This window comes from Osmerus mordax, chromosome 27 (assembly GCF_038355195.1).
Source record: "Osmerus mordax isolate fOsmMor3 chromosome 27, fOsmMor3.pri, whole genome shotgun sequence".
NCBI classification, from domain to species: Eukaryota; Metazoa; Chordata; class Actinopteri; order Osmeriformes; family Osmeridae; genus Osmerus; species Osmerus mordax.
In genome coordinates, this window is record NC_090076.1 from 4,284,068 (window position 1) to 4,311,247 (window position 27,180).

The 27,180-nt window shown below is 41.9% G+C and overlaps 1 protein-coding gene across 1 annotated transcript in view; it reads right to left on the bottom strand.

Annotated features, from left to right (window-relative positions):
• The window catches only part of LOC136936565 (zinc finger protein GLIS1), a 54,395-nt gene extending 29,157 nt beyond the window's left edge, over positions 1-25,238 (bottom strand). Inside the window, exons 1-3 of the mRNA XM_067230180.1 lie at positions 25,121-25,238; positions 4,003-4,198; positions 1,141-2,665 (exon numbers count right to left, since the gene is read on the bottom strand). Of these exons, the coding sequence (XP_067086281.1) occupies positions 1,141-2,665; positions 4,003-4,198; positions 25,121-25,238 (1,839 nt within the window). The remainder of the gene's footprint in view (positions 1-1,140; positions 2,666-4,002; positions 4,199-25,120) is intronic.
• Between the last annotated feature and the right edge of the window lie 1,942 nt (positions 25,239-27,180).

The window sequence follows — 27,180 nt, forward strand, 5'->3', positions numbered from 1 at the left end:
TTAACACTTCACTTTTCACATGTCAACTACTTTTAGAAGCCTAAAAGGAAACTAGATATTTGAAAATAAACACAGCCTGAACTTCATCAGAAATAAAACAGGTACTGTATAAACGTTTTTCACTAATTAAGCTTTTGGATGGCTTCCATACAATTAAGAAGACCATTTATGACAAGGGGTTGACTCAAACTCTGAACTGAGCAAGACATGAAACGTTACTGACTATCAGCCCCCCTCCTTGGCTCCTACCAACAGACTACTACATTTCTCTCTGTGTTTGGTTTGGATAAAAAGCCAATTCACTTAATACTTGTGGGATGGCTAAACATTTAAACCTCCCATTTAACGGGATCAAGTGTATGCATTGTTTGGTTATGTTAACCAGATGTGAAGGGTTTTCATGATCTGAATCCTCTCTTAAAAAACAGAGGTTCAGGAAAAATAAACATGGTTTTGCCCTACACAAATTGTGGACTAATTGTGTATTTGGACTGAATCATTCTTAACGTTGGAGGGCTTTTTCCATTTGCTCAGGGTAGGTGGGGAATGACAGGTTGACATTGATTAGTGTGTTGACTTGTGGAATTGGAGAGCTTTACCTGTAAAGAATACAACCACAAATATATTTATACAAGATCCAATGACTAACTCTTCAAGTTTGCTCAAAACTTGCATTTGAAACATTCTGTTGAAAAATACAGACATGACTTGTTCGATGTATCAAACCAAAAACAAACTGTTTAAAATAATATAATAAGCTTATACTAGTTTTGGGGTCTCTAAGATGTTTTCTTGAGAAGCAACCATAAGCTTGTTCCTGTTTGTAAAAAAAAAAAAAACTGTAAATCAGGGACATGAATCTACACTGCCATTAAACACTTGCAAAAAACGACTTCTACAGACTAGGCCCTGTGAGTACATAACCAGGCCTCAAAATGGAGGTTTCCTCAAAGTCCTAAGCTATGGGATACAATACAATGAGTACTGTAAGCAACAAAAAAAGCTAAAATAAATGTGGGCATGGCCTAGACTCTTAAAATACAATTTTGTGGGTATGTGGTTGTGTAAGATGAATGAGTGGAGTGTGAGAACATTGTCCATTATCAGCAGCTTGCTTTTGGGTGCTAGGTGGACACTCACCATACACTTGTTGGGCTTCTCCCCAGAGTGAACCCTCATGTGGATGAGCAGCTTGTAGCGGGCATTGAAGGGCTTGTAGCGGCGGATACAGCCGGCCCAGAAGCATGTGAAGTCCTCGCCTTTCCTCTGGTCAATGTGCACCTTCTCGATGTGCCTCACCAGTTCCTCCTGCTGCTCGTATGCAGCGCTACAGTCAATCCAGCGGCACACCTGCTTTTCCCCCAGTGGACCCCCTCCGACGTCTTCTCTCTCTGGAGCTGAGTGAGAGCCACCGAGGCCTGACATGGAGGGGGCCTTAGGTCCCGCAAGCACGGAGGAAGATGGGGCTGTGGGCTGGCTCTGGAGATGCAACCGGCTACCTTGGTTAGGGCTCACATATTGGTGCAGGTGGTAGGGTGGGGGCATAGAGGGCCGAGGGGGGGCAGGGTGCTGGGTTTGAGCGCGTACATACCCGTTGTGTCCCGTTAGGTGGTGGTGGTGGTGCTGGTGGTAGTGGTTCTGAAAGAGCTCCTCCTCGCTTGGAGAGAAGTCATCCAGGGGCTCTTGTTTCAGAGTCGCCCCTGCCCTCTGACAGCCCTGCGAGAGGGAACCTCCTCCAGGCTGCATCAGGGCCCTGCTCATGATCTGCTCCATTCCTTCAGATTCTCCTCCCCCTCCAACATCACCATCTCCACACCTGGGCCCCTGCTGCATCGACCCCAGATCCTCACACAGCCCCTGGCCCGGCTCCAGCTCCACAGACGACACTAAGGAGGATGATGAGGAGGAGGAAGAGGAGGAGAGGGACAGCAGGCAGGTGGCAGGCGAGGGAAGTTGACAGCTCTCCTGTGAGGGAGCCTGCTGCTGGGGACTGTGAGGTGGGGGCCGGGGCTGGGTAGGGAGCTTGCAGAGGATGTCCCTGTAGGTGGACGAAGCGGAGGTGGAGGAGAAGCCGGCAGCGCTGGCGCTGCGAGGCTGGATGGGAGAGGTGTTTGCCCGCAGCCCGTTCACGCAGGCCACGATGGACATCTGGGAGGAGCAGATGATGGCGGTGATATCGATCCCCTCGGCAGTGGCGGAGGTGGCGGAGGAGGCGGAGGAGGCGGAGGAGGCGGTGATGGCGGCTGAGGCAGCGGGGGAGTCTGAGGCCAAGGACAGGCAGCGTCTCGTCAGACTGCTAGCATGAAGCAACCGCGCCGAATGACGGGAGCCAGCGCCGGGAGACAATGACAGTGGGGAGGAGCCATCTTCATTATTAAACGGGTACGCCGCGTCCGCCGGCACTGCGCTGCCTAAGCTGCCAACGACCACGTTGCCGCTATGCTGTGGAGCCTCCACATCCCCCCGCCTCATCCCCGCGGCTCCTCTGTCACTCTGGAAGCCAGCCTGGGGTGAGATGGGAACACCCGGTCCGGAGGTGATCTTGTAGCCCATGGAGGTCTCCTGTTTGATGGGGTAGGGGAGTGAGGATCTGGGCCCGTTGGAGCTGCTGCAGACCCCATCTGGGGAGGCCAGGGATCTATGGAAGGAGGCAGTAGCAGAGGACCTGTAAAGGGAGGGACGTAGAGGAAATTAAGGGCTAGGCTAACAGGGCGACACAGGGAGAGAATATGAGTGCTATCAGCCGTCCGCTGTTGACAGATGAGGGCTGCGTCTGTCTGTGTCCTGTCAGATCGTCCTCCACCTCACCACAATCCACCCACTCAACCTGGCCCCCTTCCTGGCAGGACTGCGAGCTTTGGCTCTCCTTTCTCACTGTTTACATAAAAACATGTCACCCTTAAGCGCTCGGACATAGCTTCCCACTTTTGAATAGCTATGCTTCGGCAACCTTTTCACTTTGTTTTCTAGGGTCCTTTTTAGAGAGCTATGAACACTGTTGGTGGTTTTCCAAGTAGGTAGACTCCACCAGCTCAGCTGAGTCAGTGGATGTTGTGAATAAATGAGACAGGACTTTGAGCCTGGAAGTGCTTATGAATGGCCATTTGTGACTAAGAATAGAAAAGGTCTCCCAAGATACAGAGAGGCCACAGCCTTGTGTGTCTCTGACAGGCTTCGATGACACAAAAGGGTTAAACCCCACCCTACACTGGGATAAATGGGAGTCATCTGGTTTGTTGGCATAATGGCTGCTTCTGAAGATTCAGCGCTTACAATACTGTGTATTATGGTGGGAATCTTGCTCCCGGTGAATGGAAGCCAGGTCGTATTTCTCCATGCGTAGCTGTGATCTCCTACATAATAATTCCTGTCAGTTCCCTCATTATGGATTTTGTGCAAAGATCTTGAGTGATGTGAGAAGGCTCCTCTTTCTCTATCCTGTTCATGAAGGAATCCTCTTTGTTTGCTCTCCCTGAGCATGCTGGGAGTGAGTGGCTAACGCTAGCTGGGATAAAGCTGCAGTTTGGGATTTTTTCGTAGTCAATAAAGAGTAGCCCCCTTTCATGAGTGCTGTTTCCTGTTTGGCTGTGGCAATGGAATTCTGAGACAATATGAGTGAATTGAATGTCTGTCCATAAGCACTTTCGGGTATATGGCTGTGATCTGAGGGAGAAAAGAGAGAGCGGAGGAGGAGTAGGAAAAGGTGGGGGAGGAGGAAAGGAGCTGATAACGGCAGTGAAACTACACTGAGTAGACCCATTCACAAACATTTCATCAACAGTACAGCATGTGTGTATCAGATGGTATGATTCCAATACCATTTTGAATTACATGTTTTTTTAACAGTCAGTAGGCTGCATACGTTTTCAATAAATCATAAACTATATATTGGATGACCTTTAAAACAGAGTTGTAAAAATATGTATTTTCAATGCCACAGATTAAATGGTCTACTATAGTATAAAGAAATGCTCTAAGAAAACCTTGGTGTGTTGGCCTTACCTGGCCTCTTGCTGTTGCTGGAGATGCAGGGTCTGTGTGGGTCTGTCACAGTGCAGGCTGTGGTGGTAGAGACCCCCGGGCAGGTCCCCTGCAGGCACTACCATGCTTTGCCCACAGCGCATCAGGGTGCTCTCGATGCCCCCAAGGTCAGCTGTGATGTCCTTCTCAGAACAGTAGGTGCTACAGCCTCCGTTTGCTGGAAAACAGCAGGGGGTATGGGACCAATAACCACATCAGTGTACTACTTAGAATCACATCACACATACGAGTCACAGATGGCAAAAGAGATATTGTAAAGACACGTGATCCTAAATACAGCTCAATGGGAAAGTTGGAGCACAGTCAAACTTTTTGGCCAGGAAAACATAAAAAAACACCCCTGCCAGATGAATAATTTCCACAGAGAGCAAGATATTCCACTGAGACTGTAGTTACTCTAACAGTGATATGTCAAATGTATATTAAATGATGAGAATCCTCTCAAGGAAAGCTACATTTTTCTCATGTGATGATCTTTGGAGGAAATGTGTTCTCTCTTCTGAACTTTAAAAGCTGATAGCAGCTTTGTTGCCAGAGAGAGATTCATCACCCTCAACTGTGTACACTGTATACTATGTACAGTACACAAGGCACATTATGGTGTACAATCTAATTACAATCTTTTCTACCATGGGAATACCTACTGCAAATGATTCATTGTAAATGTAACATAGTCCTGTGGGAGTAAATGCCTTAAGTTGTAAAGTATCCCCCAAAAGTGTAAACTCGGATATATCACAAGCTGGATGATAAGATGGTAAGACAAAAGTCACATTTTAATTTCTAACGTGTAAAATTCCTTATCGCAAAACTAGCATCTAACTAATCCCACAAAAACATTACACACAATGATACGTGAGGCTGATGGACTGAAGACACTTTCAATACTCAAAGGTTGTCTCAACAAAAAGGTTTCACTAAAACATGCTTTATGACCAAAAATAGAAACGTGACAGATTAAAAGGAAGCAGAACTAGGTGGTGCATGAGGAAACATTTGCTGTGGGAAAGACGATACCCCGTCACTTACGTGTAGTCGGGCACAGGTCCCCTGTAACTCAATTTCTCTAATTCAATTTGCTCATAATGATGTTATTGACAATGTTATCACACTCCCTGAGTTATCTTTAATATAGGCACCCACACATGTCCCGGGTAGAATAAGAGAGAAAGGGAAGAAGAAATGCAGTGAAATTAAACAAGAGAAGATACAAAACAGATAAAGACAGGAGAGAGTAAATAAGCTTTGAGAGACAGACAAAGGAAAGGAAAGGGAAAGGATGGGCTGAGAGAAAAAGAGAGAGATGAAGAGACAGAGATAGAGAGGCAAATCAAACACTGTAGCATTGCTGAGGGAATATGAGAGGCATGCTGGTTTCACTCAGAGCCGTAAACAGAAGGCAATAATTTTTTTCTAAGAATACAAATGGTTTTGTTTATTAAGGCTTGGATCATTCTGTCTTTTTTTTCTCTCTTTGGCTGAGCCTTTCTGAGTTAGAATATCCAACTGTGTTTGTGTATAAAACGTTACGGCCTGTTGATCGACAGCCAAGTAGTTCTTGCCTCATCTGGAGCAAGAGTGATTCCATCAGGATGGATAAGGGCAACATGACATTAGTAGACAGAATGATTGGAGTCAGGGTTCACAAAAGCATCATTTATTTAAATCAGACAGTTGCCCAGAACTGATTATTAAAAAAAATGTTTGTTTTTTGAGACAAAAAAACACAATATATTCAATAATTGGCAGCGTTTGACAAATATCTTTTCTTATTTGACTTCAATTATCATCAGGAGTGTATTCAGACATGACTTCCAAAGCACTGCACCTGGCTCTCTGGAAGACAAATCTCTATTTTTGGCATTGATTGCTCCTACAAGTTGTGTGTTTTGAACTTGTTCAATCACTCTCAGTCCAATAAAGTCAAGGTCTGTGGACTCAGTTTCATCACAAATGCATTATTCTGTACTATAGAGAAACCAAATGCTCAAGTGATTTCAAGCCATGCTACATTAGTAATAGAATCAGTCATGCTCAGGCTGGAGAAACAGGCTTTTCAACATATGGTGGCTTGGAATAGGACCAAGCGTAATTCAGTTTATATTGAGTATACTGATGTGCCATGGCAATTCATCATTTAATATTTCATTGTGTGTTAGGGACTGGTTTGATCAGGAGGTGGAAGCCAGTGAGAGCACTGGGGACTGAGGTGAAACATAAGACAACCAGACGCAATGACAAAGCTCCAAAAATAGTGTGACAGCTGGGGAGAGAGGAAGAGAGACAGAGTGTGAGAGTGAGAAAGAGAGATATGGCAATGGTGAGAGATGGCAGGAGGGGGAGATGGTGAGAGGGTGAGTGGGAGAGAGGGAGAGAGGAAGAGAGGAAGAGAGGAAGAGAGGAAGAGAGGAAGAGAGCAAGAGAGGAAGAGGAGGAAAGAGGTTATAAGTAGTCGATTTGGGTTCAGTAACAGTGATCATAGGTGGTCTCACAAGCCAAAATAAGATAGTGATAGTGGCCTTTCATCAACATCTTCCCTTTATCACAGAAATTAGTTTTGTGTGGGAAAAAAATCAAACAATCAAATGTAAGGGAATCTACTGTAGAGTACCAAGTAGTAATTTCAAACATATATCAATTAAATATAATAGGTAAATGCAATGAATTTGTGTAAAAATGTCTAAAAGTCAGTTTCCAAGCCAGCAGTGTTGGGAAGCAGGTTTAACTGCACACTTGCAAGCGTTCAGAGCCAATTAGAAGTGACAATCTCAGGGCGTGTGACCAGGGAAAGGGAACTGTTTACCATCAACGTTTGACTAGAATCACCGGGGGCAACTGTGCTGCACTACCAAGACCATGTCCACATGTGCTGCTGGCTCATCCTCATAAACATTCACTGATGTCAGCATTAACAACCAGAGACAGAGACAAGAAGAAGGCCTCTATTGTTACCCCCCCCCCCCCCCCCACCTCCCGCCTTACCCCCAAATTTAAGACACCACCCAGCAATTGGAAAAGGACCATTGGAAAATACCCTGCTGACATCACGCTATTGCGCCTGTTGGTATGGTCTCTATTCCACCCCTTTAAAGTTCAAGTGTTATGTTCCGATTCATGAGCATCACTTCAGGATGATGCTAAACGGAGCAGTTCACTTAAGCTTGTTGGGGGGACAGTGAGATTGGAAAGCATTGATGAGCCTTTGGTGAAAACAAACCAAACAATTGTAATAGATGGAATGATTGTGTTGGGATAAATGTGGTTACTGGTGAACTTTTTTGTTCTCACAGATGGGATTATTTTTTGGCTTGTGTCAAAGACTGAAACAAGTTTCCAATCACCCCCAATGAGAGGGTCTGATGTCATCCATTTGTCATGCTTCCTCCTTTCAAAAGCCCTTGAGAACACAAAGCAAAGCCATAAAAAATATAATATGCATCTAAGCCACAAAGGAAAGCTTTTTTAATTGGTTTCCATGATGATCCAGACTCTACTACGAGAGTTTGTTAAATAAGACAATGGATAAGTGTATAACTTGTTTATACACTAAAATACAATAAAATGTTTCCATAGGGTCTAATCATTTTAAACGTACAATGCGTGTCCAATCTGGAAGTGCATGTTTGCTCGGAAACAGTATTGCTAATCTTTGAAGTTACTCAAGTCAACTCCAAGTTGAAAGAGATCAAGTGAAAAGCATTCAGCTACAGTACTCAAAGACTAAACACTTGATCTCATCTCTCTCTCTCTCTCTCTCTCTCTCTCTCTCTCTCTCTCTCTCTCTCTCTCTCTCTCTCTCTCTCTCTCTCTCTCTCTCTCTCTCTCTCTCCCTCCCATTCCCTGTGTCCTGCATCCCCTTCTACCACCCCCCACCCACACTCACACACACAAACACACACACACCTTCTCTCTTCGGACAAAATTACTTTCCTTGCATCTGATCGGCAGATGGTCTGGGCTGCATTATTACATGTAATTGGTGGTAATCTTTGGCGATTTTTTATTTCGGTGACACTTCATTTTCTATAATTCTCGCCTCTGCTTTTAAGTCACCTAAGAACTGTGTTAAGTGCTGGAGCAAGACTGCACTTGTGCCAACGTTTAATGTGTTCAGGCCTTCCGAGATGCGAAAGGGAATGAAATGCAGATGTTGGGGGATGATTTCAGAGTGGGGGGGTGGAGGGGGGATAGGGTGGAGAGGAGAGGTGCCTTCAGAGGTGTACTGTACTAGGAACGCAGGGCAGACGAGAGAAACGGGATGTCAAGACAGAGGCAACCAATCTGAACCCGGGAAACAAGAAGCTGCCAAAACCACAAGACAGATGCATCTGGAAATCCACCGTGACACCTCGACTCAGGCCACTTAGGCTTCATAAATCATCTGCACCTAAACGGTTAATAGTGATTTGTTTATTCTTCCTCTCACCTTTCTCACCACTCTCTCTTTCTTCTTTCTTTTGTAACACTAAAAACGTCCCCAGAGTTGATTACATTCTCTGCCATGTGTACTCTGGTGATTCAGGAACACTCGAGTTTGTGACTTGTCCAGTGCAGATGTTGTGCATTATCGTCCAAAGCCTTCTCTGCTTCTTCAAATCTCATAACTCATGTCTATATTTGTGTCTGTGGTATATGGGTCCCGGAACCTATTTGTTTGCTTAGTAATGGACGTAGGATTGAAAACCTGAGGGCACAAGTAAATGAAAAATAACAAAGTCTAGAGGGAAGGCTCTTTTAAACAGGTGCTCGACTGAGTAAGGAAGGAGAAAAACTCTATTAAATTAAGAAGGGCAGAAATGTCTGTGTTTTCTTAGAAAGGATTACTAGTACCAGCAGACATGAGAACTTTCATGAGGATGAAATCAGTTTGTTATGGCTGTTTTTTGCTGTGCTGGGATAGGTATCCATGTTGTTTCATATCACTTTCAGTCTGATACCTAAAAAGTAAGAGAATAATTGCTACAAATAGAAAATGCGTAAAAACAATATTCTTTAAGGTAATTCTCTAATGGAAGTTACATTTTTATTTCGGATTTCCAGGCAGCCTTACACTTTTATCTTTGTTTGTTTATTGAGGGTGTCTGCGGACAAAGATTGATATTTCTGTGATCAGACACATTAATGGGTTTTCCAACATTTTAGAGGAAGACAACTTTTGTAGAGAGAAACAGACTTCCTTGTAACTTTAACCCAGTTCTGACAGAGCACCATTGACCGCTGCCTGAACACAAACAAACAGCTGGCTGTAAATGCACCATACCTTCAGACAATTGTGTCTCTCAGGAATACAAACACACACCCACACACACACACAGGTGTTTGTAAAAATGTTGTCTCACAAACATACACCACGTCTACACATGGTCTACATGATACGCTTTGGACTGATTGGATTATCATCTCATGACTATCTCTCAGGTGCTCTCAGGTGAACTCTGTTGTTCTCTTCCTTTGTTGTAATTAGAGGTTTACACTTGTGCATGTCACCACCTGGTGGTCACACTATGCCACTGGTGGTGCCCAAAACTCCACACAGAAGTGACACTTACAGCAGATGGGTGTAACATCAAAACAGCCTGAGTGTGTACTGCTTGAACGTGCGAGTGACAGGTGAATATTTGACCATTAAAGAGTAGTTGGAACACCCCTACACACACAGGGGTCTGGCTATATCATTCTTATAACATCTATAATGCACTACATATTCCTCATGGCAATCTTCCTTTAAGAGCACCATCCTCTGTTTACTTGACTAGTCGAGATTCACTTGAGGTCTCTTGCCAAATTAAGAAGTCGGTTACTCACTCAATAATTGTAGGATCACTACATTGAATCACCTCATCTAAGGGACAGTATGTGTAAAAGCAAAATACCAAGATGTTGCCCCTACAGGGACATCTCTCTTTGCATCAGTATGGTCGAGTACACAGTGTCTTCGCAGATACTAGGGAGACTCAGGTGGATAGATGTACTGTCTGGGGCTATAGCGCGGACTACCAGACATGACTGGTGTTGCACCAAAATCAGTGATCAATCGAAAAGTGTGACCAGGGGGAGTTTTTCAAACGGCTTGCCATTCTTCTGAGCAAATGTTAGGGTTAGGGCTCGAACATTTGCTGAACCATTAAAGTAACAGACACATTCTGAGCAGGTGCAGGGTACAGCTCTGGTCCCGGGGCCTCGGTCAAGCTGCTAGAACCTAGGGCTGCCTGCCCGTGATGTGTTGTGTGAGCATCAGGACTTATATATATTTTAGAAGCACCACACCCTGTCTGAGAGTGTGTTACTGTACATTTTGATGTACAGACTGATTGGATTTTCGAGAAAAAATATTTAGATGTTCTTTGAAACATTCTAACAATATTAGCTTCAAAAACGGGTGTCCCTTGCTTATTCTAGTGCACGTGTGTGTGTGTGTGTGTGTGTGTGTGTGTGTGTGTGTGTGTGTGTCTGTGTGTGTGTGTGTGTGTGTGTGTGTGTGTGTGTGTGTGTGTGCGTGCGTGTGTGCGTGTGTGTGTGCTTGCTCCAGAGAATAAACACTGTATATAAATCTGAAGTGAAAAATAAACTGCCAGAGTTAGCACAGAAACTGAGCTTTTCTTTGGAACAATAGTCCTCAGTTACTCTATGAGCCGGCATAAGCCATATCAAAACCCACTTGTATTCCCTAAGAAATATATGAAATGATATCCATACTGTATGTCAAACATTATCTGATATGTATCTGTATTTATCCCAATTACTGCAATTATACAATAACAAGTGCTTTGGTGAAAAAAGCATTTACAGTCGTATACTAAATCCCTTGTTAGTAGCTCTGAGGGAGTAAAGTCACAATTTACGTCTCTTAGAGGCAATGAAAGTCACTCTAAGCATTCCTAGAGAATGACAACAGTGGGCAGTTGACAGATAATGTGTTTCCTCTTTGTCACCATATGCGGGTGTATAAGATTGTGTATGTGTGTTTTTGCAAATTAGTGAAAGAGGGATGTACTTGAGTGAGAAAGAGGTAAGTGAGCAACTTCTTAGAGAAACAGACAGAGAGGGACATAGGAATAAGCTTTACTATGGGCAGACGTGTAGCGCGTGTTCTGCTTTTATACTGAGTCTGTTAGACCCACATTACACTGGACTGTTGTTTTTGTACTGTAGTTCACATGAATAGAGGTTCCTTAGACAAACCTCAAGCCTTAGCCAACATCATGTTCACAGTTTGGATTGCAGTATAGAAATGCACTAGTTCGTCAGCCAGTTCCCAATATTTACAAGCTAGCCAAAATCTGTGACAGAATTCGATTGAACGCAGATGGCAGGAAATTCCCTCCAAATGACAGTGGCCAAACTAGACCACAAAACACAAGAGTAACTCAGAATAGTAGACACACAGAGAACACATCTTCTGAATCTCTTCCTAGCACCCCCTTCCCCTCATACACCCACTACTCTTTCCCACACCCCCATCCCTCCTTATGTCACTGATTAAGGTTTGACATGAGTAAAGATTAATGGGACTTCTGTAAAACAAGTAATCAATTTGCAGTAATGATTGTACATTTTTTATGGTTTCAAAGGGGAGTTGGGCATAAAACTAACAAATGTAAATAAGAATGAGATATTGAATTAAGGAGACAGAGATTTAAATGGAACCCTTTATAAAAGATTTTACTTACTGTGCACACAGTGAAAAGCCTTCGGTGAATCTTAGAGGGGATGCTTGTTATTAAAAAGCGCAAAACCATATGGGAACATAGAGAACAAAGACAGGAATCATATTTCACTTCCTATTTTTGTTATATTTTAGTGGAGAAGGAATAGTGGAATGCTTCCATGAGTGGGATATGTTCAAAGCATGCATAGTAACGGCTTAGTTTTTACGTTTCCGGCTATGGTTGTGGCAATGTTCCTCCACGTTTTGGCACGAGAAAGAGAGTATTAGTCAAGATGATTAGGGGGGTGACTTGGCCCAAAAGTTTCCCTTTGAGGAAAGTGAGTTTAAAAAAAAGGACACAATTTGCTTTGACAGCAGAGGCAGAGAAGGAAGCTTTTATTTTGATTTGATTATTTTTGTTGTTTCATGTCACCATTTTCCATGCCCTCAGATCTCAGAACATAGAGTAAAACGATCTGCTTAAACATAGGAACTTAATCCCCAAGCATGTCCTCGTAACAAATGTAATTTTACAACTGAGGAGAATGCATGACACATGGACAGCCAGAGCCCTGCTCCTGGTCTCTCCATGCTGTGGTAAAGTGGGAGTGCTGTATAATCTTCTCTCTAACTGTCCCCTCCCATACCTCCCTCCCACCTGGAGACTATTCCCTCCCTGTCTAGTTGCACACAATTCATGAGCAACAAAGATGGCAGACTATTCTGGATATGGTTTACACATAAACACAAGTGAGGTGGTTAAATGTACACTTCTGTTGTTGTATGAGTAAATATCATACATCTGGAAAGGGACACCCTTGCCCCTAATGGAGACCCTGGTACTGACCTTCCAAGCGGTAAACGGGACTGCACCCGATTACATCAAGTCTCTCCTCCAGCCTTACACCGCCACCCGCCACCTACGGTCTTATTCCGACAACCGTCTGGTGGTCCCACCTCTCAAGAGCACCCGCTCCAAACCCAAGCTCTTCTCCTGTCTGGCCCCCCAATGGTGGAATCACCTCCCCACTTCCATCAGAGACACCGACTGTCTCCCCACCTTCAAGAAAAGGCTCAAGACGCACTTGTTCCGGGAGTACAACGGTACTTAGGAATGACTTGCTGGACTTGATGTTTCCTCCAGGAACACAATGACTCTTTTTGAGGGACTTGTTGCTCTTGTTGGTTAGTTGTAACTGATTTAACTTCTTGTACTAGCTGTGAAGTATATTATTGTTGCTTGCTTTCCTACAGGTACGCTCTTGCACTTTTGAGGTTCATGTTGTGTAATTGTAACTTGTTTAACTACATCCTCTTATGTTTCTTCCCATTGGCACTTATTTGCTTTTCACAATGTATGCTTCATGTTTTGGCTAGCCGCATTGTTTTTGAGGTGATCTCGTTGTTTATGATCTCTGACCTATGCACTTTTGTAATGCTCTCTCTTGGAAGTCGCTTTGGATAAAAGTGTCTGCTAAATTAATAAATGTAAATGTAATGGGAAAATTAACCTCATATTTTCTGGACCGTTCTCTATTCAGAATGTTAAACAGATGTAACAGTTACATTGTATCTTTATAATGGAGAATAAATACGAAGGGGGCAATGCGTTTTTCCACTCTGTAAACCAGTGTTGACTTTCAAACCTCACATACCAAGGGAAGTGAATGATACTTTTTTTCCTTTTTATCATGTGAGGAGTCGTCTCTCACCAAAAGTTTTTGCTCTTGGAGCTCACCTCTAACCCACAAACACACTCTCACACACACACACCAAGTAACCAGAGAAGGACAGTTTACCAGACACTATATATCATTGCACATCAAACAGAGCCTCCTGATGCAGGGGACAGGAGGAGGGGAGTGTCCAGACTTTGTTCGGACTGCACACGCAAGAAGAACACATGGTGGGAAACTGCTTGAGAAATGATGGCATGACTCAGGAACCCCGATGTTTGGGGATTTGAGGGTTGGAGCGGCCAATGAAAAAAGTTAAATGATACCTACCGACACCTATGGAAACACATTCAATCTTGCGTAGTGGGGGTTCAATGTACAACTATTTATACAGACAACGGCACCGCACACTAGAAAAGACAGGGCCACCATCAAAGAGCTTTACGAGCATATATATTCTCACTATGTAAGCATTTGGATGTCCAGGCATTAAAGCTTCTCATGTTTTCCCTTCTCTTATTTGAGGGCTGTAATAAGACCTCTTTTGTTATGATTTTTGCTCTCACAACACTCTTCCCAATGGACAATCTGTGGGTCAGGTCCCAAAAAACACAGAACATGGCTGAGATGAGACCTGGACTATTTGGACTATCTCTATTTACAGGAGACTAATCTGTTTATCTGCTAGGTGAATTTACTTCAAAGTATTAACTACTGTAATAGTACAAGGCAGTTGAAAACAATATGACACCAACAGCTGAGGTAGATTGTCAGGAATATTGCCTTCATAATGTGTGGATAGATGGAAACATCAGCCAAGAGGCTTATGTTTAACAGCATTTTGGTCGGGTGGGAGATTATATTGTGGTGACAGGCAGCAGAGGCAGACGATAATGAATAGAAATAAAGAAATCATTATTCTTAATTTGAATCACTCCATCTTTACCATCTGTGGTGTTTGGCTCTGCATGGCGAGCGAGTTTTAGGGGCTGAGTGGGGAGGAATCCTCCAAGGGCTTAGGGCCGTACCATGTGTCAAGTCTTTCACATTACCTGGCATTCATTGTGAAGCTCTTTTACGAACCATAAAAAATATTCATTTCATCCCTGAACTGTTTTCCAATAACGACTCCAAACCCATAAAGGAGTTTGCTTTTCATTTATTTTTATTTGAAAAACTTTGAAATGCAAATGTTTGTTTCCTTACATGTAAAAAAAAGGAGAGATGCGATCTTAAAAGAAATGTTTTATGTGATATATAAATTCTCACCGTTTTACATCATCCCTTACATAAACATGCAGAAAATGTTTGGTTGACATTAGGGCAAGTCTTTTTGTGCTGCTAAATGAGTGTTCCTTGGCATGGTCTAGTGTACATATCCTGAAGCTTCGCCGACTTTCTTGCTGGCATCCCTTCAGCCTGTGAAGCTTGTAGAAGACTGGCATCTTTAAAGTGACCAGATTAGCCATATTTTCATGTTAAATGACCAGGACCAGTCTTGTAAAATGTGGTCTCTAGCTTATTGGGCATTTAGATTTACAGCTAGTGCTACAATATCTATGATGCAAGATTTGTTGATTTTTACTGAAGGTTATGGTTTTTAGATAAACACTAAATGTTTTGTGCTTTTTTTCTGTAAACTACCTATTTTAAAGGCCTTAAACCACATTGTATCTGCTTTCAACATACGCACTTGGCAACATGATTATTTTTTCACCATCTCTTTCATTTAATATCCCAGCATGCTTCTTCTTTTCAGCATTATTTTTAAGAACAATACTGACTGTGTTCCTTAAAATAAATCACAAAATATTTATTGTTCCTAAATTAAGAGTGCAGTGAAGAGTATCAGGGTAAGACATCTCCTTCTGTGCATCAAAATGATCAAGAACATGTCAGAAGCTAAACCTAACTCCAACCCAGGAGATTAATAGATTTTACATCACCATTCACGTTCCTTGAATACTCTTTATAATTCAATTACTGTCAATCTTACTATGAATACTTCAACCATACCTGTACCATTCCAGAAACTTTTTACAGAAGAGGGGAACAAGTTTAGAAGTAAATTGTTAGGTTTGATACAAAGTTACAGCCCCATGTTCTAAGGCCAACTCTGTGTTTGAGCCTGGAGAAGGACCGAAGCTGTATAGAGTTCATTAGAAAGCCAAAGTTGTCGGAAGATGTGGCTAACCCCGTGGTGTAAACAATGACAGCGTATGAGAAAACCAGCAAGAGTCTCTTCAGAGCTGTGTGGTTAAGAGTGTTCTCATGTGGAATGAAAAACATGTTTCTAACGGTCAATGTTCAATTTGAAAACCCAAGAGCTTTCTTTCACTGGTGGGCAAAATAAACGTGGATTCGAAAGTTTGCTAAAATTAAACCTAAAATGAGACTAAAGGGGATTATTAAGGTCTATTTCTTCAAACAAAGCCTACATTTTGTTGTAATATGTCAAAGGAAATCAGTGGGAAGTAACTTATAAATCCATTTAGCTTCCTATTTATTTTAAGTAGCCGTCATGAGCTATGGACAAATGTAAGAAGCATTATCCACATGTTCAACCTTTATATTGAACAATAAGCTAGATAGTTCTTTCAAAATTAAAAACTCAAAGATATTTTTCACTTCAAGTAATATTTTTGTGAATCTCCAGTGTCTCAGACAGTACTTACAGTACTGCCTGGATAAACAGTTACACAGTAAGTCTATGTTACTTGCTGGAACAGCAAACACACTGTCAAACTCTATGTATCCGTTTGATAGTTCCGTGCAGCGTAATTCTGTAGAACAAGCAGCAGGTATTTGTTAGTTGGTCAGTGTTTAAATTGGGTCCGTCAAAGGCCTGTTCAGGAGCACCGGGCTGTTTTGACTGAGCTGTCTCAGAGAAGGCCTGGCCATGGAGACTCCCAGCATTTGTAAGAGATTAGCAGCCTAGGCCTGATGTAGTGAGGCCAGGTCAGATAGAGTGCAGCAAGAGGACGAGGAAAGGCAAGAAGTTCCACCTCTATCTTTCCCATCTGTGGCACACAAGCTGTCTGCTACGAGTACACACGAAGTACAAGTTTGTAATGTGATCATGGTTTTTGGTAAAATGTGTGTATGTGTGTGTGTGTGTGTGTGATTTTATGTATGTTTCTGTGTGTTTCTGTGTTGTCTGTGTGAGTGGGTCACGCACGGTCTCACAGAAGGGGCTGTGCCCTCATGTCACGTTACCTGGTTTGACACTTAGTGCCCGTGTCATGCTACTGAAGAAGGGATTGAGATCCCAGAGTAGAACACTATCAGGATTCAATTCTGTTGTAAAAGGAGCTATGCCAGTTTTCGTTTTTCGCATTCCATGTTTATGGAGACCACAGGGATGTGCTGTGAGATTTGAACGGTCTTAGTTTGGGTACATATGCTGAAAAAAACTGTAAGAATAGTCGACATGATCATGGAGTCCATCATTAGCCAAGAGACTAAATGAAAACCAACTGTGCGGGAACAATGAAATAATTTGTCAAGGGAAAAGCGGTGCAGATAAATTCTGCAAAGCCTTTTCCAATTGGCGGACGTGGCAGGGATCAGGGCCAACTACTCAGCACCTGGCTGTCAGAGCCTTAACTGCCGAACTTGATTACTGTTTTAAAAGCTCCGCTATTAGATTGATGTCAATACTAGGCTCAACAAGCCTAATTTTTTTTTTATCAGCATCAGTCAACATGTGCTGTGAGATCACTTTTTAAGGTCCAAAGATAAGCATAAAGTGAAAAAAAAAAGTTTCCCTCCAGTTTTTTTTCTAAATCTATGACTCTGGTTCAGTGAACACATACTGGGGTGGACGCCAATATTTTTCTGAAATATTCATGTCAAAAACTCCAAGTGATATATAAGAATACTTTCCTGTTGCGTGTATAGGTTTAAATGGAGGCCTATGCTCATTTTTTTTTTGTGGATCCAGGAATCCCAGCAAATCCGTTATATGGTGTACAGCTTCTCTCGATGGGCCATACCTCCGTCATAAACGTTACACACGGAGCTGGGGGGAATGGGCCGTAAACATTAAGCCAAAAAGGACACTCAAATGACCTGGTTCCTATTAGTTTGAGATTGTTTTCTTTTCTACATTCGCTATGGCCAGAATGAGCCATAAGCGACACCATCCCTCCACCTCACCCCACCGTACCAGCCTCTCATTTTGTGCTCCCCCACCACCACCACCGCCTGTGTAGGATCAAGCTTTTTTCAAATCTCTTTGATTCAGATATGTGTTATTCCTATGAGAAGCACAATACAATACACTTACATTCACACACACATGTGCAGTGCACATTTACCTCTGGAACTGTCCATCCCCTATACTCTATTCTGCTCTTCACTTCATTACTATACAAATGCACTCATACAAACACATTATTCACATCCCAGCTTCCAGCTATATCTACCAATGGTAAACTGCTAAAAGTTCTTAAGTGTCCAACACAATATTTTTATTAAGTAGCTTTTTTAAATCAACTGACAGCTGAGCTGTTTAGTAAGTATACAAAGAGGTACAGACAAGATATTACACTTTATATGAATACATTTAGTCATTTAGCAGACGCTCTTATCCAGAGCGACTTACAGTAAGTGCAGGGACATTCCCACGAGGCAAGTAGGGTGAAGTGCCTTGCCCAAGGACACAACGTCATTTACACGGCCCGAAATCGAACCGGCAACCTTCTGATTAATAGACCGATTCCCTAACCGCTCAGCCATCTGACCCCCTACACAATGCACAATATGAAAAGTTGTGGTCCCATTATTGTCTAGATGGTTAACGGCTCTTAGACAATTACTTCACAGGTAGGAAAAATGCAAAGGGATATATACAAATCATTATTGTAAAGAATTGAACTGTGACCAAATGACAAATGATATGCTATGCAACCAATGAGATGAGGGACGTGGTGAATAAGATCAACCCTTCATCTTTAGAAATCCAGACTGCAACCTCACTTAAAAAAATCATCTCTCATTTCATGATTCACTCCATTGAGTGTTGTCATATGGCACTAAACACTGTCATAAAAAAAGAATGTCCGACAAATTTGTTCCCATACGGTACATATCTCTGTCTCAAATGGCCTGGACAATACAGCTTCAGTTTGAAGTGAATGGTTCAAGCACATAAGAAGATATGAGGTTTCCCTGGCTACAATTCCCAGGCAATGGGAAAGTAAAGAGACTACACAAAGAATTATATTACAATCTATTGTGGGAAATTGCATCCCTTATCGCGTATAGAATCTCCCAACTCTAACATGAACCTAGTGAACAGCCGCCTCTCATTTCAAATATAATTGAAGTCTGTAAAAATAACCTAGAGCATTCTGGGAGATCACAACACTGGCATGGATCCTCAGAACTTTATTAACATCCAGCTTTGGTCTGGCCCTGCTCCCAGGTCCCAGCTTGCAGTCTACTGTAGGGATTAACCTGAACATGGCACTAACCCCACTCCCCTGTAATCCGCTACTTCCTCGGAACATATACGTCCTGTGTAGTGCAGCACGTCTAGAATACCCATAACAAAAGGAGCTATGAGGACCCACATGACACACAAGACACACATGCACCTGACACTTCAGATTGTAGAAATGTTGTGCAGACAAATAATACCCAAATAAACAATAAATACCCAAACAAAGTAGGAATCCTAGTGGGTGACAGTGTAAGACACACTTTAATCAGCAGTAACACTGCACCATTGTGTGAAGTAAATATAATGTATTAGATATCTCTCCAAAGAAAGAATACAGTATTTTTTCAGTTATTGATGGATGATGGCCCTATTTGTTCACAAGCATTGCGAAATAATTTTTCCTTGAATTTCAAAAGTTTCTACTCTAAACAAACCTAATTCAGTTGTAGGGCTTGCTCATGAGCAGTTATTAGCCCAAGGAAAAGCTTGGACTGTAATGTGATATCGCACAGGGCTGGATTGGATTGCTGAGGACAAGAGAATAACTAATTCTTTCAGAATGCTGGGGCTTTTATTAACGAGCAGTAATAAAATCTATAAACTGCACTATTAGACTTTATAATGTCTTTCATAGTCCTCTGGGAATGGGCCAGCCAATCGGCTTGTCTGCTGGCTGGGCACTGCCCCATGGCAGCTTCCTGGCACAAATGCAGAGGGAACAACAGAGAGGATAAAATTTAGCCTTTTGGCTGATTTCTCCCCCCTGCTAATGAAGGCATAAACCAGCTTGGAGAGTTTCATGCTAGCCCGTTTGTTTTTGACCAGTCAGATGAAGCCAGTAGCTGATTGGCCTAGTGAGTGGTCTCTGGCATGCTCGGTCTTGTAAAAACACTGTTTCAGACACCAACCACAACAGAGTCAAGCTCTCTGTGTCTTTGCAACCTGAACAAGTTGCTGCTCTCTGTTTTTGGTGATGTGACACTGGCTTGGTTAGTATAAAGCTGCTACTGTGTACATAGTATAAGTCTTGGTTAAGTCACTTGATTGAGTAAAAAAACAGCAGAGGGTTAAGAGTCTTATATAGGAAACGCAGCCATCTCTCATTGTCAAAGCACATTGTCCAGGTAAAAAAAGGTAAACTGAACTGATCTCCAACCCTATCCTCCCTTTCTCTCGCCATACGCCCACCCCTCTCTGTATCTCTCTCTCTCTTCTTTTAGCCCTCTTCTTCTCCTCCCTCTCCCTCGCTCTCTGCTGCGAGTTGGGCAGGTCCACCATCCACGGGCCAGAGGAGCGATAGGCGCTCATCTGACTGCCACGGAGCCCAGCAGATTTTTCTTTGATGAAACAAGCTAACACGGAGCCAAGAACAGCAAGTGCCACAGCCGAGATGTAAATCAAAAAGCCACCCGTGCGCTAAGTCCCATACAGAGAGGTCTGCAGACGCTGCCGTCTGAAAATGCATGAGTAATACGGGCTCTACAGAGAGTGCGGTTAAATGTGGCATGTGTCCCATGGTACAGGAGAGGGGAGGGGAGGTTAGCGAGGATGGGAGTGAAGGAAAAAACTGTTGTAGAAAGTGGTACAGACAGCACCTATAATCTCTACTGTCTGTGAAATAGTTCAGGCAATACAAGCAGATTGATTTCACATGATAGACAAATTCAATATGCAATGACAAAAAGGAAAGGGAAGAGTGGGTAAACCTTTACATGAGAGATTCTCAAGATAAGGTTCGGGCTATAAATACATTTTATGTGGACACATCTGAGCCAATACAATTTTTTCCAAATCCAAAGCAAATTTCCTCTGGTATTCCTAAAATATTTCGACACAGCAGATTAACAGTTTGGGTTTCATTGGCAAGGAGCTCATGCTCTTGAAAGTGAAAATTCCTTTGGTTACAACGTCATGCAATCATACCACAATCATCAAACATTTGAACTTGATCAAACTACAACATTTAAGTGATAGAGAGGAGTGTCTTTCCCTTCAATTCATCACATAAAACAAGTCTACTAACTTCTTCAGAGCATACTTATGAAATTAGAATTCTAAAAAAGCTCAAATGCTGAATTGCGGTGTCATCGCCAATCTCACCTTATTTTATCATATTTTGTTTATCTGAGTCAATGCCTGCAACACGTTTTCTTCATCTCAGAACATCTTTGATTTCCACAGACGTCATGAGTAATCCTCTATTGGAGTGAGCTGATTCAACCCTCCAAGTTGCCAGACTTGCTCTTTTTTCCTCTTTCTCTGTGACTCAGGAAATGCTCTCAGTCAATTACCCAGCATTCCCTCTTCTCATTCTCAGCCAGACTGAGGTTTACTGGAATACCACAACCAGACTATCATCGATGGGGCTTTATGAATCAGTGGAACATGCTGCAAACATTACACCACCACCCTATACAACCTTTGCTACACTACACCCTTCCCACAGATCTGGCTGCACCGACACATTTACCCATGCCTCACGGTTGAGGTAATGCGAATCACATACAGGAGTAGGCTGGGGAGCCAAATCCTGGGAAAAACTTGGTGGTGTGAAGGCCGCAAAGATAAAGTCCATATTGGGTCAATATCATGCTTGTTTTTGCATCTGTCTTAAATCCAGGCTGTATTTGTGTGGCAGTTATAACAGTGGTGGATGCCTGGAAAAACACCTAAGTGCTAAAATGTTGAAGAATTGTTGTGATATAAAACCTAGACGAGGTGCTGCAACCTTTGTCTTTGAGGTTTGATTGTGGCAATCAGGTTTCCCTTGTTTCATCAGAATCCAGAGTAGCACTCTTGAATGCAATGTTTGTCCATCAGAAGTTTAGAGGAGTTAAGTACAGGGGATAGCAATAGGGTTGTGAAGCACTTCTGACACAGTAGCAACTTAAAGGCAGCACTGTTACAGTCGGCTGTTTCCCATAACACTCACATTATCACTCCTTTTTCTGAGAGGCATAGTTGTCTGCTAGGGAAAACACAGGAAACTAAGTCAGTTTTGGGGAATTCAACATGGATGCCAGTGCCACATTATGCACAGTCTCCAAACAGAGTAAGTGTGTGTGTGTGTGTGTGTGTGTGTGTGTGTGTGTGTGTGTGTGTGTGTGTGTGTGTGTGTGTGTGTGTGTGTGTGTGTGTGTGTGTGTGTGTGTGTGTGTGTGTGTGTGTGTGTGTGTGTGTGTGTGTGTGTGGTGGGTGTGTGCGCAAGGAAAGAAAGTTGCAATAGACACGTCAATAGTCACGACAAGAACTCACTCCTAAATGAATTACTCATCTTTTCACAAGCTGAATCAACAGACTACTTGAGCATTTATGAAAGAGAGAGAGCAGAGGGTTCCAGCACACAGCTAATTAGAAAATTTTCCTTGAATAATCTTAACAAATTTCAGCCAGGAGGAATTTTAGTAAAGTATCAAGTGATGCTAAGATACACACTTAATGCATTCACTCAACATCATCCAAACATATTCCTTAGCAAACTAAATATTTTTGTTGCTAGTGGGCACTAATATTTAGAATTCAGGAGACTCATGGTAGAGATGATCAACTTCTGACTGTTCCCCTTAGTCAGAGCAGTACCTAAAAGACCACACATCCCTTCCATAAAAATAAAAAAACATTTGAATAACCTAAGTTTGATTACGGTTTTCTGTTTACACCACTAAGAACTTACATGCATACATCACTGAATCTACTGTTTTCAAGATTGTTTGAATAAAATGTGTATTTTAGATTCATCTGAACAGTTTTCATCATGATTTCAAACTGTCCAGACATTTTTATCATGGTAGAAGGAGGCACCACTTAACCTTACCCAGCCTAGCTCTGGTTCACACTTACTGTACCCTCACAGACTTATACTTATTAGGAAATCTATTAATGTAAGATTACAACTAAGATTACAACTTACCTGTTCAGAGTTGACTACACAGCTACACAGACTACATAGCGTTTATTAAACATTTAAAGATAATTGTTTACAAACATATCTAATTTGATGAGCACATTTTAAGTATTTATATGCACAGAACCACTAAAGTTGGAATTAAACTCAAAGTTTTCTACCGTGATGCACTATTTAAAGTGAATATAATTTTAGCTGTCACTTAGTTTTGAAGATCAGTCACTCAGCATCATGGTTAAAAATCATACATTAACTATACAAAGCTTTTTCTTTTTTTTTAAGGATACAGAAAGATTTAAGGTTAAGGAGTATGAAAAATGTGTTCTGTATTGTGTATTGTATACTTAAATTATGAAGAATAAATAGTAATAATAGAAAATCAACTAACCTCCAGTCTTTCATGCAATTACATACATACGTGGAATTAAGAACATGTAAAGCCAGTAAGGTCAGAGGAACATCCATGCATCAAAAGCTTGGATGTTCTTATTCCAATGATTCACTTCTGTGAGGAAAGATGCTATTTTATATTTAGTCATTTTAGCAGACGCTCTTATCCAGAGCGACTTAGAGTAAGTACAGGGACATTCCCCCGAGGCAAGTAGGGTGAAGTGCCTTGCCCAAGGACACAACGTAATTTTGCACTGCCGGGGAATCGAACGAGCAACCTTCTGATTACTAGCTCGATTCCCTAACCGCTCAGCCACCTGACTCCTTAAGTAGACTCCTGACTACTTATATGTTTTGGAAGTGCTTTAATACATAAATCAAATGTTCAGCTTGAGTCCTTGGCCAAGCCATAGAGATGAGCATGAGACAATATCACTGAAATGAACACAAAACAAAACCCTGATGAGTCCTATGGATCATTTGGATGCACTTGATTCTGCTAGCAAGCCAAAAAAACACTTGAGAAAGACCTGCAATTAGTGCATTTCAATGGAAGGCGTCTGAACTGTGAATGGAAAAACGTATCCCAGACATTTGGCATATTGAATCCCAAAATTCCCATGTGAATTGCAACATATACAAAAACTCAACAGATTATACATCAGTGAATACAAAATTTGCTTGAAAGAGAAGGATGTGTTGGTTGTATCTGTACCTCTGTTACATATAACAGGACCTAATTTGACACGATTAGTCAATGCCTTTCCCCCTCTTAATTTCCCAATATACAGTACAAAAGTGGACTAACCTGTGCACAAAACTGTACAATCCTGTCAAATTCTTTTGACAGGATTATTTCACTGTGCCTTTCAGTTTGCAGAAAAAGTTCAAAGTTAACAGGAACGTTAATCTTAACTAAGAAAATGACTGAATCCTCAACCATTCAAATATCTATTGCATTTCTGTAATTCTATGAGAGAAGGTTCAAAAGCACTATAAAGACAATGAGATTATTCATGGTGGTTTGGAATGATGGCGATGTGTTCCAAAGTTCTCATGAATGCAAAAACACATTGAGACACATATGGTTCGTATTTGGCAAGAAGAAACAATAATCAAATCCTTTGAGCCTCTTTTTGTGAGAGGATGATTGCTAATATAAAAGTCAGTTCTGTATAATCATAATTTAGTATGGGCAAGTAATTACCTCCGCCCTCTCTCCTGCTCAACAACACTATCTAAACAGGATGTATGAGGCTTTCTCAAAGACAACCAGACTATTCTGTTTTCCATAGTCAGGGCACAGGGTTTTTTTGTTTGTTGATTGTTTTAACAACTCAAGCAGGCATCCACAGAGCCCACAGAGAAATTATCTAGTATTATTTGTTGAGCATAACAGGTAACCTCCATCAAATGTTAGGGTAATTTAAAAAGATTATACAAACCCAATGACTTGATATGACATATGTTGGGTTTAGTTATCATCTAAAGCCCTTTGTGACAATTATTACTTGGTTATGTCTTGTGAGAAAAAAGAATAAAGGTATGCGTAAGGAACAAAGATTATGGACTGCTGAAGAGCATTTTAAACACAGGCCGTATAACCTGAGTGTAGTCATATTTGTTGATGTCCACTGTTGTTGTCACTAATCACAGTCATTATATATAGCCTAGTTGATATGACATTGACTGGTGTGTTTTATGTAACTGGCAAGGATATATTTCAGTTCTAACTAAGGCACATTATCAACTACAAGCATACAAGGTTTTGGCAATAATAGCATGATTGGATCAAACGCAGAAACACAGATGCCACATGTTCCCAACATTGAGGAAGAGGGAGAGCAATGATAACATAAACATGGTTTTCATATCATGTGTGAATGCCTAACCAAAACTTCGGATAACATAGCCTAGCCTATTCGAAAACTCTTCTCACAAAGCCGGGAAATACTTCATTAAATGCGTCAATAAAAGGCTATAAAAGTTCAAACCGAATTATGGTTCAGGCTTACCTTGTCCCGGTGGCAAGGAGAAGCCCACGCGGTGAGCCTTTGCTGTCAAATGCGCTTTTTCTTGAGTTCCGTAGCGCTCCTCCGACACGACGAGTCGCTTTGGACTAGGATACTGCATCTGACCCAAATGATTTGGTCTCAGGCACGTTTGAAGTCCAAAACCATCGTTGCCGACGCGTCTTGCACACATTTCCGATTTACTGCTGTACATGGAGAGGGTCAGTCCCGTGAAATCTGTAAACGCTGGGGGTTGACAGTGACTGACCATTTCGATGAGCGCTGAAGACTTCTGCATTGAAACCTCAGTTGTGCACGCTCTCCTCACATTTACCTGCGTTCGGAGACAAATTCACACACCCCCGTCAGCACATTTGAGGGGTCAAAGCATGTCATGGCAAGGTTAACTTGATGTCGTAAATGTCGTATAAGCTAAACGTGATTATTTAGCTTCAACATTGATTGAAACGATTTCCCAGATGGACCAGGCACTGAACCCCAATCCCCACTCTTGGATATGTTCTTCATTGCGCTTACCTTGTCAAACTAGAAGAAATTGAGAAAACCTGAAGGCTCTGTAGACTAGCATGTTCGTGTAAATGTTCAGATGTATTAATCCTCAACAGCATCGTTGACCCTGATTCTAAACTAGTAAGCTTTGGGGGTTATCACATCTCAGCATCCAAGACGCGCATCTTCGCTCTGATTGACATCTGATACATCCACTGAGTCGCGAGTTTTTTAATGAATGCCTCTCTGCACCAATGGGAGCATTGAGCGAATATCAGAGGTAGCCTAGGGCCTCGGCTATGTGGATGCATACATAGTGTGTATGTGACATCCCGTAACATCCCTGTTAGGGGTCAGAAAATCTGTCCTGATGTAGTGTACATGTTGAAGTTTAGGAGTGCTGAGTTTCAGAAAGTTGTGGGCAGGCTATTTAAAATAGGTAGCCTAATGGAATATTGAACATATGCCTCATGCCCAATTGACATTATTAATTACGTGGGATTAATTACTAGTGAGTGATTTAACGGACATCGGGGAAACGTAATTTGATCAGGTTTTGACAGGTAAAGGCTATGTACGGTGTTAACCGAATATGGTTGAAAATAGCCTACTTTGTATTTTGAGGAAAAAACAAAAACATTGAAAATGTATGCATAGGGATATATTTAAATGGTGAAACTCACACGTGAAACAGCATGGTTGTAGTAGGCTTAGTCTTATATGGTCTATAAGTCTATCACACAGTGAATTTCGTTGACAATGAGTACCTCGAACAATGCCTGCTGGATCCTAATTTAAACGTGTTATAACTCAAATGTATCATGTTAAATTTATAGTGTGTCATTGTATAAGCAGCCTATGCTCTTTAAAATGCATGTCAACCAATAGACCACATAATTATGAAAGTTGAATGTGAATGACTTCTGAAACAAATACACCGTTTAACCCAGTAACAGATGTGAGACCATCTTGGCTCATGCAGGCTCATTTAAAGCACGCTGTTGCTCGGGTATCCCAACAGACGTCAATATCTAAATGTATCTGAAAAAATATCACCGATGGACCAGAATTTGAAATTCAGTCCTCTTTAATTCTTGACTGCACTCACCTTATAAAAAGAAACTGTGTGTGTGTGTGTGGGGTGGGGGGGGGGGGGGGCAGTGGCTACAATATAGGCTTTTTACAAGGAAAAAATGTATTTCAAGTAATTTCATATCCTCCCTTAACAGTGTTAGAATTACCATAAAGTAAAGGAAAAGAAAATGCTGTGTATAACCTAATGTGCTAACATGCAGGCACATTTTTGGTGGAAAAGGCTACATGGTATGTAGCGTGACAATGATATGAGTCCAAATATATTCATTTTTAAAAGAAAATTTGAAGTTCACAGTGGACCAACTGTCTCTATCAAATACTCAATTGTTTAGGTATATGGTACCATCTAGTGGACATGTTACAGCGCTACAGGGCTTAGCACTTTGACTAATGATGTGTTCATTTGGTTTCAAATTGAAATAACACAATTTTCCTTTAACAATTTGGGAATAAGCTTG